At 39.3% G+C, this 17,873-nt stretch overlaps 1 protein-coding gene across 1 annotated transcript in view; it reads right to left on the bottom strand.

The window, feature by feature from the left end:
- LOC107393789 (GDNF family receptor alpha-2) overlaps positions 1-10,426 on the bottom strand; it is a 73,214-nt gene extending 62,788 nt beyond the window's left edge. Inside the window, exons 1-2 of the mRNA XM_015972394.3 lie at positions 10,155-10,426; positions 8,594-8,947 (exon numbers count right to left, since the gene is read on the bottom strand). Coding sequence (XP_015827880.3) covers positions 8,594-8,947; positions 10,155-10,200 — 400 coding nt within the window. The 5' untranslated portion in view covers positions 10,201-10,426. The remainder of the gene's footprint in view (positions 1-8,593; positions 8,948-10,154) is intronic.
- Positions 10,427-17,873: the final 7,447 nt, after the last annotated feature.

Below are 17,873 nucleotides of genomic sequence, written 5' to 3'. Positions count from 1 at the left end.
GCAGTGAGCACCAGATGGTTCGCAGGGAGGGAGAGAGCAGAGAGGACATATTCAACATGCAGGAGCCTGTTTCTCCTACTGAGCCTGTCCCCCCTGACATGCAGGCCAGGCTGGAAAAATGTTCTGCTTATGACAGTGGATGGCTAGGGTAATGGCCAGTGACTGCTACCATTGCTCATAGTAATGATGGTTTCACCCTGGAATACTACACACCTTTGTAGCCCCTCCCTCTTCTTCATTTGATCTATTCCTTCATTCTTTGGCTTTTCTTTGCCTCTCTTCTAAATTTCTTTTACCCCTCATCATTTATCTGTCCCCACTTCTCACCTTCTGTCCTCACCCCCCGTCTCCTCCATTACTCCTTGTCTCTTCCTGAGTCTGTCATGATGTTCGCAGCATTCATATAATGTCTGTTTCATGTAACTGCTGCTGATATCACGGAGCAACTTGTGCCGCGAGAAAATGAAACACAGCCAGAGAGGAACTTTGGCTAAGTACTTATTCCATGTACGTTTACTGGCCACTTTATTAGGGACACCGTGATACTAGAGTTGGACCCCCTTCTGCCTTCAGATCTACCTTTATTCTACGTAGTATAGACTCAACAAGGCGTTTGAATCACAGCAGCATTCACAATGTGGAGCTCCCGCTCTACCACATCCCAAAGATGCTACTTGATGCTGGAAGTTGGCAACAGGAGATTGGTCCACTAAAGGGATGAACAGGGTCAAAGTCAAAATTAAGGTAAGCTGTGGTGTTTGAATAAAGCTTAGGTGAGGTCCAAATGGGCCAAGAACATCTCCACAGCACCATTACACCACCAGCAACACAAACAATTGACTCAAAGCAGGGTGGATCTATGCTTTCATGGTTTTTCACATCAAATTCTGACCCCACTATCTGAATGTTGCAGCTGAAATCCAGGTTCATCAGACCAGGAAACTTTTTTTTTCTCCTGGTCATCATGGTCAGGCTCTGGTGGTCCTTTGTGAATTTTAGACTCAGTTTCCTGTTCTTAGCTGACAGGAGTGACCGGCTGTGGTTCTCTACTGCTGTAGTCCATCTGGTTCAACCTGTTGTTGTTCAGAGACGCTGCTCTACAGACCTTTGGTTGAAATCTGTGGTTATTTGAGCTGCTGCTGTCTTTCCATCACCTAGATCCATTCTATCTGTTCTCCTCAGACTTTTGCTTTTAAGGACAATTCTGTGTAAACTATAAAACTAAAAGATATTTGTGGGTGCAAATCTCGTCAACCCTAACACACGCCATGTCACATTTTAAGCCACCATGTCTAGATGTGATTGGCTGATTTGTGGTGACAAGCTCTTGTACAGGTGAACCTAATAAAGTGGACGGCAGGCGTCATTTGCTTATCGTCATTATCTGAGATTCATATCAGTATGTATGTTCCACTTTAATGATTTAGATCAAACTTAGCAGAGGCAGTCATCCCTTTTGTGTTCTGAATGGTTCTCTGTGAAACACTCGCAGACTCGCATTGCCATATTTTCAGCCAAGGGCACAAAATAACGTATGTTGGAGGTGTGACTCTTATCGTTTGAATTACCAATTCCACTGAAAACCTGCAGGGCTGTAGTCACACGAGACTTGAGGTATGAAAAGAACTGCAGCCAGCAATACAATATCTCTGCGTGAAACAGCCAATATTTTTCTTTCCTATTAATTACTTGTTAAGATTCAAGCTCCCACATGGACATCGCTGCCTCACATTCAGAGCAGAAGTCGCCCTTTGATCTCTCAAGGGCAGCTAGAGCGACACTCAATTCAGCAGCTGTTTTCAACTAAAATACACTATTAAGAGCTTGTCAACACTAATGATGTAAAGAAGGTTTGAGTACTTTTCGGCATTTTAAAGGTGCAATATGAAGTAAGAATGATATTCTATGGTAAAATTTGGCTACCACAGTCCATTTTTCTAAGCAAAATGTCACTTTCTCACTCTTGTTCTAAGAGTTTCGTGGCTGTTGCCAGTTACAGATCAGTGCTAGAAGATTCTAGATAACAAAGATGAGTCATACACAGTAATGCTGATAAGTAGAAAAATTCATTATTATATCTGGTGTTAGCACTTTGGGTGTTTTACGGAAGGGAGCATGTTCTACACGTTTTACGGTAATACTTTTCCGACATTAGAGGAAGTGTGGTTGTTTGCCATCTTGCTGACAGCTTGCTGTTATAGTTCTAGCAAAATGCCATGATTACCTCTTTATTCACTTCACACACACATTTACTGTATTATCACGTTGTTGGTAACTGGAGCAGTAGCTTGAGATATCTTAGAGCTGACTATTTGCTTCTCATTCATCATTAGCATTATTAGCTCAACATTAGCTTCTAGAAATTAGAGTATTTGAATCAGAAGGTTTTATTGCCATATATGCGAGAAATCACATAATTAGGGAACTGCTGCAGTACTTGGTGCAAAAAGAAAGATAAAAATGAGAGATAAGAAAGAGTAAAAAGTAAGAAAAGAGTAAAACTAAAAGATAGCGTGGCTTCTTAGGCATACAAACAATAACTTCTTGGTCGCTCCTGTTTACTAGCTTTGATTCTTTAAAAATGTCTGGAGCTTTTTAGCTTGTTGCAAACTCGGCAGCCTTACTAGATCGCTGATTGCAAACCGCAACTGCGTCCCACTTTGAACCCCCAGATGGCTAAGAATGAATTCTGTTTTAATGTAACCTTCCTCCAGCATGGTTGAGACATTAGGCTGAAATCATGTCGCTGTAGAAATCTTACATATCGCTCCTTTAAGCTACATGGAAGACACATCGGATGCTCAGGGTCAGAAAGGAATACTAATCTAATATTTAGTTACTTTTTTTACTCAAACATTTTGAGATGTATCATGGATTTTTGGGACATTTCAGTGCAATGAGAATAAGGATGCAACTGCCAAGTAGATGATAAATGAAGTGCCGCTTGATAACAGCGTGTCACTCTGTTAGGGCACTTTAGCGGCAGCCAAGAAGTGTTTAGGCCCATGCATATGCTGCGTCTGAAATTACAAGCTCTCACACTTGCATATGCTGCTTTGAGTACATAAGTGCTTTCAAATTGACAAGTGTGACTCAACACCGCATCCCTAAATTCACTCCACCAATGTACGCTTGGTATTTAAAAGCTGAGAGATGCCTGAGATTGTTGCATATGTCTTTTACGTCGCTAACAGTTACCATATGTGTGGAATTGCAGGGCTTCTTTAAACCACTCGCAATCATGCCCGGTAGCTCTGAACTCAGAAAAGGTGATTTGGTGGAAGTGGTGGTGAAAAATGTAACAAGAACCAGATGAAACTTTTGATTTGTTTAAAACCATTAACTTAGGATCTAGAAGACCTGGTTTATTAAATCCTACATGCAACTTTACATTTTCAATGCATATATTAAACCTTCAGAGGCTGGTGTCGCTTAAAATTTGGCAAGCTGTTGGATATTGATCTGATAGGCATTGGCGAGTCAAGCTTCATCACAGCACTTGGTCTATCTTCATGTCATCTGATGGTCATTGTTGTATAAACAGACATATCAGAGCATGTTATTGTACATGCACCAGTAGCTACACATTGTACATGCATGTAAAATTCTGCAGTTCCACTTAAAACGTGCAGGTTTGATTTGAAACATATCAATAACATAGAGCTCACTGGTGGCACATAAAACGAGCAGCATCATGGAGCTCAAGAGCTTTCCCACCGCAACATTTTATGATAAATGTGAATTCACTCTGTTTTAAGAACCCTGAGCTGCAGACTCCTCCTCTTGCTTTCAAGCTTGTGTGACATTTCAGTTATCAGACGGCGGTCAATTTCATGTCATGTGGTTTACGTGACAAATGCTGTCTGCTGTTGTCAAATTAAATGTGAGAATTACAGGAAAAATGGAAAAAGTCTGGCTTTATTTCCTGATTATCACCGGGTCTCTACAAATTTTTTTGTGTTATTTGTTCAAAAACGTAAGACAACAAGTAGACTTTGCTACGTATGAAAATACTTAGTTCCTGCTTTTGCTTTTTCTAATGAACACATAGAGATTTTGAACAAAGTAATCCCTCCAGACTTGTTTTAAACTTGTGAATGGTCCTGGTTGGACCATTGTTTCTCTACAGCAGATGCTCATGCTGCTCTGACACACATGAATATCTTATACAATATGTCCAGTATGGATCATATCCCTGTTGAAGTCATAATTGGATTTGATTATATACCTGCTACAGGAAATTATGTAAACAGTCCTACAAAGGAATACTTTGACTGGTCTTCTCTCTCATCAGAAGATCAGGTGTCCTATTATGATTGCACTGATCAAATGTTATAATGCATCAAATTAAGAAGAGAAGCAGTTATGTGCACAGATGTTAACTGCTCCAACACTGAGCACAAAGCAGATATAAACTATAGTCCAAGCGTTACTTGATGCAAGCCAGTGTTTCACTCAAAGCAGAAAGAGAAGTAAAATTATGCGTGGTTGGAATACGTATGTGTCTCAAAGTCAAGGACAGAGAATTCTGCTGTTGTGTCCTTGGGCAAGACACTTAACCCACCTTGCCTGCTGGTGGTGGTCGGGACTGGTGGTAGCCTCACCTCTGTCAGTGTGCCCCAGGGCAGCTGTGGCTACATCGTAGCTCATCACCATCAGCATGTGAATGTGTGTGTGAATGGATGACTGATACACTGTAGTGTAAAGTGCTTTGGAGTCCTTTCTCTGAGAGGTGCTATTCAAGTGCGGGTCATTTATGTTTCATGGTTTTATTCCAGACTCCATGATGAACATTCTTTTGGTTCCTGTGTTGAAGAACAAATCAGGGAAAGTAGGCAGCTCAGATAACTACAGGCCCATTGCTCTTGCAAGCATTCTCTAAAGTTTTTGAACAAATACTACAGATAAGATTGGACAAATTGATACAATGTACTGACAACCAATTTGGATTTAAGCCTAAACATGGCACTGACATGTGCATATATGCTCTAAAGGAGCTATCAAGTAGCTACCAAAACAAAAACTCAACTGTTTTTAATGTGTTTTTTTTTAGATGCCTCCAAGGATTTCGATTGTGTGAACCACAGAAAATTATTTTATAAACTGTGGAAAGCTGGTGTGCCTAAGTACGTAGTTAGATGTTTGTCATATTGGTATACAAACCAGACCATGCAGGTCAAGTGGGCCAACTGTGTATCTGCACCTTTTCAGGTCTGTAACGGAGTAAGACAAGGGAGCATCTTAGCACCGGCATTGTTTAATTTTTATATGAACGATCTGTCTAAACAGTTAATTCAGTGTAGAGCTGGCTGTATGGCGGAGGGTACAGTAATAAATCATCTGATGTATGCTGATGACATAGTGGTATTTAGCCCAAGTTCAGCTGTTCTTCAGGAGCTTCTTAATGTGTGCTCTGTGTTTGGTGAACAGCATGCTGTTGAATTTAATCCTGCAAAAAGTATAATCATGATCTGTCGAACTAGAGGACAAATGGATCAGATTTCCTAACTTCAACCTATCTGGCTCTATTTTAAGTGTTTCAAATGAAGTGAAATATTTGGATCATGTGCTGACAGACAACCTGTCAGATGATGAGGACATTTATCATCAGTGCCGAATGTTATATGCACAAGCGAATGTACTGTGTTGTAAATTTGGATATTGGTCTGTTAACGTCAAACTTAACTTGTTTAGAGCTTACTGTACCTCATTGTACGCAGCACATTTATGGTGGACCTAAACAGCCAGTATCCAGAGAGTGCAGGTGGCTTACAACGATGCATTAATACTTCTGGTAAAAAAGCCCAGTTAACTGTTTGTTTCTGCCAGGGTCAGCACATTTAAAGCTGTTTTAAGAAATTTTATGTATAAATTTATATGCCGTCTTAATATGTCTAAGAACAGTGTCATCCTAACTCTGACTAATACCAGATATAGTGCTGTACGCTACACCTCTAATCTATGGAAGCACTGGTATGATTGTCTCTTGTAGGATACTGTTCTTCTTTAAACGAGTTTGTTATTTTCTTTTTAATGTCACCTTTGTATATTTTTCTATGTATTTTTTGGACCTTGAGTCTGCAATAAAGGCTACTACTACTACTGTTATATACCTACAGGTCTGGGAATGATACAAGTTTATTCTTGATACAGTTTTTTTTATTAAATTTGATATGAAAATGAAAACTACTCCGATAAAGGATGGATGAGTTTACGCCATAAAATAAAGTCATCTATTAAATACCAGAACACTTGTTCATTTTATTTGTGCATTAGATGTTTTGTTGAACTAAACATTGTTTTAAACACTATGAAGAGGTATTTATAACCCAGTAAGAATAAATTAGAAGTAATTCCAACAAGAAAATATGTTGGCCTTATTTATTTATTTTGTGAAGCTGATTCAACAGATGTACACTTCTTTCAACGCTTTCTAATGTTTTATTTTTATGGCCATAAAGTAAGGGAAAAAAGCATTTTATGAAACATATTTATACTGAGTTTATTTATTTATTTTTTGCATTAAAGTCATTATTTGGTGGCTTGGATCGAGCCTTATTTTTAATTAACAAATTTCTACTTTTAACATTGATCAGTAAATTTTCTGTCCATATTTGTCATCAAAGATGTGAGCGTTGTCACTCGCCAATCATTTGAATAATGGATTTGAAACTGTTGTCTATGTGTGTCCACAACCCTAACCCTAGTCATCCAACAGGTGATTTGTGTCAATATTCACACCTGTTTTAGATCATTTAAGCCTTGTTTTAACAGTTCATGCATTTGAAAGCTATAGCTGATGTTCTCAGAGCTGTGAATTGGACCCAACCTTGCCTCTAGCACTCATCTTTCTGATGTTTGTGCAGAACTGGTTTGGGAGCAGGGTGTTCCGCCTCAAAGAGTTGACATGGGCCACTAAGACATTTTTTTGGCTCAAATTTCAACACTTTTGTGTTGATATTTACAGAAATGCTTCAGTGACTACCAGATTTGGAGAAGTCGTATCACATCAGTCAAAAAATCTACAACACCCCTAGTCCGAAACGTATTTTCACTCCATTCAGACCTAAGTCTTTGTGCCTCTTCCCATTTCTCGCTTCCACCCTTCATGTCTCCACCTCACCGTGAAATAAAAACTTTATAAACCATATGTCACAATATGTAGCCCAACAATTCAATTAAACCCTTTCTGTTTTTTCTAAATGATTTTAGAAGTGGTTTAGCACCATTTTGGGGTGGGGTCTGGTGGGATTCTGGCTCTTCTGCTTTTTTTTCCAGAGATGGATGTTGTACACAATTTCCAGTTAACAAAGCCTGCTTGACTGCACAATGGATTGTGATTAGATTAAAGCTGCTCTGTAAGAGCTTTTCGTTTGTGTTAAAGTGGGTTTTATCTCAGAGGTTGACAGGGCCAAGCCAGGGCACCGAAGAGGAGGTTTCTTCAAAAAGGAACACAGGAACACATGAAGGCCATAATGTCAGCACTCTGTTTGACAGTCAGACAACTTGCATGACGCATTCAAGCACAAAGACTCAGAAAATAGTGCTGCTGCTGCTGATGGCGGAGAAATGTGGGGAGAGTCTGATGGATGGAACACAGTGCTCATTAGAAAAAAACCTCAGAAATGAACAGAATAATAAGAAAGACAGAATGCCTTGGGAGCGTGCATGTCACTGCCTTCCTCTTGCACTTACGCCGAAGACCCTCTGCTGTCCTCTGTCTATCCAAGTGTAGCTGGTGCTATGAGCAATCAGCCTGGTGAATCATTTCATGGATCACCACACAGAAGTCCAGAACGCTCAGAGGTTTTGCAACATTTCCACCATTACCACTCATGTCATAACAGCCCAGCGTCATCACAAATGATGGCGGCACTTGATATCATTCACCCAAACTTGGACTGCGCACACACGAGCGTTACGAAACACCCATCTGAAGCAAGGGGTTCTGCCTCAGGTTGTACCTTGAGGTGCAGCCCCTTCTGCAGCTTTGACTCAGCCTGGTCTAAATAGAAAACGTTGCACGTTTGTTTATGAAGACGAAGACGAAATAAAAAATTGGTTCAAGCAGCAACAGTGTCAAATAAACAGGATGTTCCTATGTTTGAAGAAGAGTAGAGTTTTATGTCCATAAGTGGACACACGAGGACCTCTACCGCTGTAACCTAATTATGGTAAAATGGAACACTTTAGGTGAAAACCAATAAGTCTGCTGCAACAGGTAATCTCATTACACCTCCATTACATCAGAGGCTATGGAAATAGCAACGCATTTATTTATTTATTTTATTTGGGGTAGAGCTTCAGGGACATAGGAGGTGATAACACTGATCCAGTATGGCTTTTACACAGAAATGTAAGTATACTGCAGCTGTGCTGTGTTGGTGGTCACCAGGCACCTAAAGAGTCCCGACGTGTGATGATGAAGTAAAACAAGTTCACAGGAAATTAGCTCATTGGCTAAAACTTTGAAAAAGTGGGAGCTATTTCTGTGAAGGATCTGCATGACTTTAAGAAGCACTGCAGATGCTAAAACTTCCTAACCATTATCAGCAATAATTTTCCTGAGGCTGTGAAACCATCTGCTCCCTACCTTCGTTGAGTCCCATGTGGATGGCCCAGTAGTTCTGTAGGCACTGCATCTCGTTCTTCATGCCCCTCTTGCAGCGGCAGTTGTACAGAGGGCTCACCAGCAGCACCTCCAAGGCAGCCTGGCAGTCCCTATTGTTATCCAGCATGGCTTCTTTCTCCTTGCCCACAAGGCACTGGCGCATCACCCGGTACTGAGAGCTGCAGAAAGGGTTCTGGTTGCACATGTCAGTCGCCTGGATGCAGTCCACCCTCTCTGGCTGGTCCTCACGTCTCGACCTGGTGTATGAAGATCCGGGAGTCCCACGGGCCAGGGGCACAAACAAAGCTGACGGGCCATCCCAGGAACTTGTTTCATCTAAAAGTAAGGAGAAGAGGACAGATTTGGTGTTGACACCAGAATGGTTTAGTGTGTGTATCCATGTGCTTGCAGAGTCCAGCATAATAAATGTGATTCATATTTGTTCTACTGCTCATGCAACAAACAAGATGATCTAAGATGTGTCCATACATGCCAGCCTGACGGCCCCTCTTCTTAAGGCTGCATACTTCTAAGTTTTAATATCCTTTAATCTCTCTTGATTTTATTCCATGAGTTTACCTCCATGCCTTCCTCCCCTGCTTTACAATCACTGCAATTGGAAAGAATCTGCTTGAAAACTCTTAAATCTGACAAAAGCACTCAGTTAATTTATAACATCTAATCACCTCGAGTTTATTGTGCATCTAATCAACAAGCACACCCACTTTTGACTCTAGATGAGCAGAAAATGAGCTTATAGTCATCTGCAATGCTGTTTTACAAGAGTCGGGATACAAAGCAACCTTTACAAGGAACAAGGAAAGTCCAGAAGACTTTGGTGACATGACAAGAGAGACCCCTGGTGATGGCCCGGAGAACTGAGTGTTGGCTGCAACAGTACAAAAAAGCCACAGTCCACAAAGTTAAACACACTTTGACAGTTAGATTGTTTTATTAGAGCACCGATGGCACAATTAGGATTGGGTTTATTCAAATTCAAAGATAATTTATTAATCCCAGAGGGAAATTAGAGCTTCTAACATGGTGGTGACTGATTTGGGGTTTGGAGCTAGAATTCATAATAACTGATCAACTTAAAAACATCAGTAAAAACATCTTTTACATGAAAATCTAAAAGTTGATTGAAGCCAAATTAAGCTTTTTGAATTTTACATAAAACGAGAGAGAGAGAGAGAGAGAGAGAGAGAGAGAGAGAGAGAGAGAGAGAGAGAGAGAGAGAGAGAGAGAGAGAGAGAGAGAGAGAGAGAGAGAGAGAGAGAGAGAGAGTTTAAAGGAATCAAGTTGGCCATGCAGCTGATGGATATAGTGGCTTATAAGTTCAGTTTGTTGCCATATTTGATATAAAATTTTATTTAATCGACTAAATCAGTGACTAATTCAGAAAGGTCAGATATGTATTCCTCCATAACAAATTACTCTTAAGAGCTCTAATTTAAAAAATAGCCACCTATGACTACATTTCTTGGTTGTATTCTGTCAAAAATGCACATTTTGCACACGTTTTCGTGTTTTCCTTCCTTACCTAAGAGCAGGAGAAAAACGCACATCCACACTGTGTCAGACTTCATGTTGGACTCAGCTGAAGGAAGATTATTCTGGGTCCAATTAGACTAATATCTCCACCTCTTCCAAGGGATACAATTCCTCTCCGGATTCTTGGCCAAGTCGTGGTCTAACTGGATAAAATCAATATCCTCATTTACCCCCAAAGAAAGCCGTGTTCCTTAACAGAAAGAATCAAAACCAACAATCCTCGACGCCCAATAAAATGGGAAAAATCGACAATCCTTTGGACTACCGCACTAACCACAGCACTGGAACATCTCCTGGTGTTTGAGAGGGAAAACAGAAGAAAATAAATAAATTCACTCAAACAGACAAACTGTCAATCCATGAAAGCTGTTTCTCAGGGTCCGTGTGCGCTGCGCTCATTCCGACAAACTACTAAGACTTGATGTGTCCGCATTATGAGCGCAGAAGCTCCGCTTCTCCAGCCCCCTTCCAGACAGTTAGTCCCATAAATAGTTCCCAAACTGCCTCAGAATAATCCCAATCCAAGCCAACACATCTAAGGCGGAGGGAATACTGATCTGAAAGTCCTGCGAACCGCTGACTGGATTTTTTCTTTCTTGCATCTGGCTTTCTGCGCTCCTTTTCCTCTGACTGCACGCCCGTCGAGGCATCGCGGCACTTTATAAAGAGGCGCAGGTCCAGCAGAGGGCGCTGCGCACGAGCGCTCTCATTGGAAACAGTCTCACGCGCGCGCGCGCACTAATACACACACAGAGGACCAGGTAATAAATGTTACCCCACAGAAGAGCTCCGCGACGTGGTAATTTTCCTGCTGGGAGAGGATGCATCAGTGCTTCTCAGCATGTGAAATTGCACTGACCTCACATGGCACGCGCGGTATTTCTTCTGATCTTCATGCAGCACTGCTATAGGATTTTCATTGAAAGAACACATTCTGTGGAACAATTTCTGTGATTCATTATATCCTTCTGAAGTGATTACTATCTCGTTTATAGGGGGAGTCTTTACGGCTCTGTTCAGTATTCAGGTATAGGAGTGAGCTGCGGCAGGATGAGGAGGAGGAGGAGGCCACTACTGCAACAGATCAAGGAATGAATTAGAAGGAAATGATGACTGCGTTTAGACTCGAAGCCAGACAAGCCAACCCATCAGTTTTCTATTAATTTCTGTGGAAAACTTGAGTTTCTTCCCTTCAGCAGCAGAAATCTGCAAATAATTTTAGGCGTAGAGTTCAAAGGTGAGCACAGCAAAGATGAAGAGAATGTCACCATTCATTTCTGTAATATGCAAACTCTTTGTGCTTTATCAGTGGCTCCTCAGATCTGCATGATAAAAAGAAGACAAAAAATGTAAGACAGTGTCTCATTTCATAGAGCTCTTTTATTTATTTATTTATTTGCTCAGAGGAAATAAGCTAAGCCCACAACCAGCTGAATCTGCCATTTTTCAAAGTAGCTTTGCATCAAACAAAATGACTTTGTTGTGCATCACTGCTTAAATACTGCCTAGAATGTCATAAATCTTTACAAATCTTGAAAAACAAAGTCTCCATTTAGCCGCGGTGACAGTGACAAACTGCATGGCCGCTGGCTCATAATGACGTTTGACTGTCAGCCCAGGCTTCCGTCCAAGAGGGAAAAGAGCTCACCATTATAACGGCAAAAACTCAGCCTCATTCTGCCTATATTGGCCCTGGCTTGTACTTGTCCCTTGAGTTTGAAGTCTCTGTGTTATGAGGACTCTGTAAAGCATCATGCACCCTCATGAATATTCTCCATTGTCCTGGAACAGCGCTAAAGTGCCTCATTTTGACTCCTCAAGCAGTTCTAAAGCAGAATGCATTCCCTAAAACAAAATGGAAATGTGTTATTTATAGGAATACAAGAACTGTTTAATTATTTTCATCATCAGAGAGAGATTTGATCAGGCAAGTTCTTAGTGCAAAGAAAAAGTTAATTTAAAAAGACGCATTATGAGAAGGAAAACATAAGAAAAGATGAAAAAATTAGCACCTAGAAATGAAATTGGGATAGAAGTAAGGGAGATTAGCATTGTGCATTCTTAATTAGGCGTCACCTCTCAGAAACACTAAGAAATGTATGTTTTTAATACATTTTATGGCTAAAATCACAATGTAGTTTCCAGAAAATATGTTTTTGTAATCTTGTCTAATACTAAAGACTTTTCTGGAAACCGCTCCTTTAAATAAACAAGTGAAACTCTAATTATGTGTGTATTTACTTAAATGCCATGTAGATAAAAATCTCTCCTCACATGTTTCCTTCCTGTCAGGTCCAAGGTCAGATTCTGTTATTGTTGACTTGCACAATTCACCCTCTCTGTGGGTATTTAATAGCTTCATTCTGACTTTATAATACATTAGCATGTTTTTCTGCTTGCACAATTAAAATAAATAAATAAATAAATAAATAAAAGAGTACACAGGAAAACGAACACACTTTTGCATGACTTGGGCACATGTAAATGTGAATATAGAACACAGTGGTCTCTCCACTGAGACAACGTCTCCTAAAAGTGTCTAATATAGTGAATCTAGGTGGTTCCTTTAGAAATTCATGGGAAAGAGTAAAGGTTGAGACTTGATGCAGTGCTTTGTGCTGAGTAGGACCGCTGGCAGGGGCTCCGGCTTACTCTGATAGGGCAAATCACAGCTTGGACAATCAAATACCAGCGCCTTGAACATGTGACAAACCCAAAGGTGCAAAAGGTACTTTGCAATTATTGTGTTACAAAGTTTGTTGTTTTCATATTTTGTCATGACATTCTAAAAGGTTCAGGCAAACATTTGAAATGTAGCATATAATTTAATATGTGAGGTTTTACCAGTTTGGGCAACATTGCTAAAGACATCCATCCATCCATCCATCCATCCATCCATCCATTTTCAATCTCTTAGGTCAGATCACCAAGGTAACAGGCCCAAGAGGCAAAGGCATTCCTCTTCCTTGCCGTGTTCTCCAGCTACTTCTGGTGGATCTTAAAGTTTTCCCTTCTTCAGAAATCCTTGAGATGAAGGTGACCAGGAGGCATCCAATGATCAAACCCTTTCAGCTGACTCCTCTTAATAAGGAACAGCAGCAGTTCAACTCAGAATCCCCTTCTAGATGATGGTGCCCCCCACCTCATCTCAAAGGTTGAGCTTGGTCACAACAGAAGATCATTATAAGTAACAGTAAACCGAGTTTTGTGTTTTGGTCAAGCTCCTTCCTTACCACAATACTCCAAACAGAACCGCATGTCAGTCCATCTCTTGCTTCATCGTTCTAGAACCAAGATACTTCCTCTTGAGACAAAGACTCAGCTCCACCTTGTAGGATTTCACCTTATTTTGGGTCCAGAATGATGAACTTGAACCTGAAGGAGAAGACTCTCCAGGCTGTCTGTCCTTCAACTGATCCAGTGAATCAACAGAAGAAGAAGAAAAAAAACAGACCTGGTCCCCAGAGGTTCTCAAACTAGTGACCTTCTTTCCATAACTACCCCTTGAGATCCTGACAATAAAACTTCAAAAGCATTGAGGTTAAGGAGTTGGGTATGAGGTAGAGAAGTGGACAGGGAGCTTGTGCTGGGACAGTCCTCTGTAAAGACATGCATGAGCTGACAATCCTTAACTAAATGCATTTAGGTCAAACATATTTATTTTTAATTCTAGCATTTTTTTAGGAGTTTAATTATTCATTTAGGATCGAATTATGTATAATACCAAAGGACATTCAATGTCTTGAGCTGCAAAATAACTTTACCTCTTTAATAGTTACGGTTATTTTTTTTAATCTTTAGTAATTCTATATATGTTCAACACTTGCTCTTTTAACATTGTAACGATTTGTTAGTTACATCTTAAGTAATGACCCATAAAATGTGAGATTCCATAGGAAATGTGAAATAAATTTGGTGGATCTTTGAATATTACTTTAACCAGAAGATCGGAACTTTTTATTGCAGGGATTAGATAACACTTTGTATTAACCCAGAGATGAGAGAGAGAGAGAGAGAGAGAGAGAGAGAGAGAGAGAGAGAGAGAGAGAGAGAGAGAGAGAGAGAAGTTTAAAAGTTTAAGAAGATTTATTTCTAAACAATTTAAACAAGGCTAACTAACTTTAAACACTCTGTGTGATGAATGGATCTAGGTGTGAATGAGGCAAGACGGAGGGTGTAATGTGGAATGTTGTTATCAGAACTCTCGTTTTCGGAGAAGCGTTAGTTCTGTGTGGGAGCGAATGTTTTGCTCTAAACTACAGTTGGAGTTTCAAAACCACATTCAGATGTCATATTGCCGCTCTACATACCCTTGTCGGAGACCTCCGTTTTAGATCCAGAATGCCAGGTCCTCGGAACCCCTTTTGGTACCATAGCCGATGAAATAGCGTACGGTACGACAGACTAGTCTTGGAATGCCTCCAGGTAAGCGACAGGTGTTTGACAGCATCAGCGGGACCCTGAAGGGTCAATGAGCTCAGCTTTTACTCTGAAGGAACTTTGCATTCAGATGTAGCTTGTAACAGGTTTTATTGTCCAGCTTGTCAAGGTTCTTTGTGGTTAAAAAGTTACGAGTGGCCGGCTAAAACTCTATAACGTTTGACCTGAGTTAAGGGTGATGTGGGAATTAGTTTTATAATTCAGATGTTTTGATTTATGGTCGAATCAGAATTTGACATCAAAATAAACACCGCACAGACCACGCCACGCATCAGAAAGGAAAGCTGTGATTGGAGAGACAAAAGAAATGTGTCATGTGATTTTAACATTACTTGTGTCATAGGAGGAGTGTCTAGTGCTTCTGTACCAAGTTAATTCTTATACAAAACCACTGATTACAGTATTATAATTCAAGTAATTAACATTCTCATTTCACAGATTGATTGAACATTAGGCTTCACATGATTATTTGGACTAACAAAATTATTTGATTATTATTTGAAGAAAAAGAGTTCTTGGTCTTCTTTCTTGTGCTGTAGGGGGAGGCAAATAGCTAGTTAAAACAGTTTAGATGGAGAGGCATCAAAGGCCTTGAGCAATATCTCAAGGAGATTAGTTCTTCATGAGGAGAGAGGGGAGATGACCTTTAGGTGGAAAACAGTCCCTTCATGATGTTACAACATATAATTCACTTTGCATTTTTTTGTGACATAAATGTCCTGTTTTGCATTTACACTAGCTGAGATCCACAGGTTCATTATAAATAAATAAATAAATAAATAAATAAATAAATGAATAAATGAATAAATAAATAAATAAATAAATAAATAAATGTATGTATGTTTGGTGGAATTCTTGAATTTTAAAGAGGACATATTATGCTAAATGCAAGGAATCAAACAGCTGAGATCGCTTCATGTGAGACGGATTTAGCGCAAAGAACTTCGTGATCATGTTTTGTATCCACCGTAGAACCATTGTCATGATATGTCCCTTTAAATCTTTATTAGAGCTTTGCAGGGGATGTTTTTATCATCTTTCCAAACTATCAAATCACTACATAAAACTTATTTTTTAATGTGTTGTTAAATCTGCCCTTACTTTTTAACTTGCTCTTATTTATTTTAGGTGTTGCTCAGTTGTTTATGTGTATTGCTTTTATCTCTTATTTGTTTGCATTTTTTTAAATGTAAAAGTGCTTACAAGAAACGTATTATTATTATTATTATTATTATTATTATTATTATTATTATCATTATTATTATTAATAAATCTTAGTAAAATATACATTTGAGGTAAAAAAGGTAAACATATGTCTTTGTGTTGCTTTCTTTTGGAGAGAATACTAATGAACATGAGCAACGCACACACACACACACACACACACACACACACACAAATACATGCAAGCACTTTGAGAAATTAAGCATGACTGATTAGATTAGGAATTATGGGCTAATTAATGTGTTTCTAGGAGACCTGAACAACTTGTTTAATGGGAGACGGGGTCAAAGTTGAGCAAAGAATCTGCCAAAAACATACATTTGCCTGATGTTTATCGAGTAAAGCGCAACTTTAATGTATTATTCAAATTATATTTAAGCATTACACAGCAGCTTTAACACATTCCGTATCATTTAGTAATATGGGCGGCTGAGGATGAAACTCCCACCTGTGCTGTTCAGTTATGACTTGTTGAAAATTGAGACCTACTGTTGAAAAATATCTTTAAAACTCACCAACTGAAAGTCTTCACTAAAAGTAATTTTGACACACTAAAAATAATAAGGTCATAATATATTCCTGTTTATGAAACATGATGTAGATGAAACCTCTCAGCTTTTACGCAAAGTGCCTGCAAAAGGTACAGAGTCACTTCAAATCTTCTAATTTAAATAAATGCAAAAGTGAAAACAGCAATTAGGAGCAGAGTATTCAATCCAGCATGGTGTCAAGTTGGGGAGCTGATTATAATGTAACACTTTAAATAATAATATCAATAGCATTTTCTCAGTTTTAGCATTTTAACAGCTCCGTTTTGTCACATTTTGCTTCTTTTTTTTACATCTTCTTCTTGCTACATTTATTTATAAAAGTAAAGAGGTGTGAATAAATAATGATAAAAAAAAATAAACTTGGAGAAAAGAAAGGAAAGCATCCTTTTGGTTGATTATTCATTAGCTGTAATAATGCTACAAGCACGACATTTCATAACTTATTGTGACACTTTTTTTTAGAAATAAATCTAAATATTTAATGGAATATAAATACATGAACTTATATATTTAGATTTCGGTAATGAGAAATTATAAAGCCATCATATATTGTTTATAATCTAAACATATAAAATTAAATCTAAATATTGCATCTAAATTATCGTTACTAAATATTAAGCTAACACAAGCTGTAGCTAGCTCACAAAAAGAAAAGCATGGTGAAGAAATCCCCTTGCTAATGTCTAAGGATTCCTTTGATGATGAGCCTGATGTTCCTGTCTTTTTTCCATCTATGTTTGGAAAAAAATAATAATAATAATCAAAATGGCTTTCAGAACTCCTTCAGACATGTGTTATGTAGATAAAACATTCACTTTGCAAGTCAGTGGTAGAGTCGCGTTGCTTTTATCCAATCTGAGGTGAGATTTACACATTTTTTTGAAAAAAAAATACTTGCAGTTTGAAGCTCAGCTGTGATGTGGCTCACTTTTAGTTCCTGGAAATGCAACACATTCTCACTCCCAGCGCGTCAAAAACAAACGCTTGGTCAGCCACCCTCCTCGTCAGACCCCTAACGCCAAAAGTGCCCTTTTTCGTTACTTATGTGCAAAAAGGGGCTTTTCCCTTATTTGACTGCAGATCCCAATGCAGCGTAAAACTGAAGTGATGGGATGTCTGCTACCGTTGCATCCCAATGCAGCGTTACAATGTGTTGGGAAATGGTGCACCGGTGTGCCCCTGACCCCCTCACCCCCCCACCACCCCCCAACCCCACCACCCCCCCCCCCCCACACACACACGGAGTACGAGTTACAAGGCAATCATTCCTACAAGAGGCCGCTGAAAATGTATTGATTAAACGAGTGCTCCACACTTTTAAGTTAATATCATTTGATTCTCAATATTTACTTTTAACATTATTAGAAGTTAAATGTGGTAAAATGTAGCTGCTAATTTTTGAATATCTTACCATATTATGTGCCCCATTTTAGAGTACAGAACTAATGCATCAGGTTTCCATTGGCTACCAATTTATTACAACAACTAAAAAA

The sequence above is a fragment of the Nothobranchius furzeri genome, chromosome 17 (genome assembly GCF_043380555.1).
Source record: "Nothobranchius furzeri strain GRZ-AD chromosome 17, NfurGRZ-RIMD1, whole genome shotgun sequence".
Lineage (NCBI taxonomy): Eukaryota > Metazoa > Chordata > Actinopteri > Cyprinodontiformes > Nothobranchiidae > Nothobranchius > Nothobranchius furzeri.
Note: the sequence above shows the minus strand (reverse complement) of the source record. Positions and strands in the feature narration are given on the sequence as shown.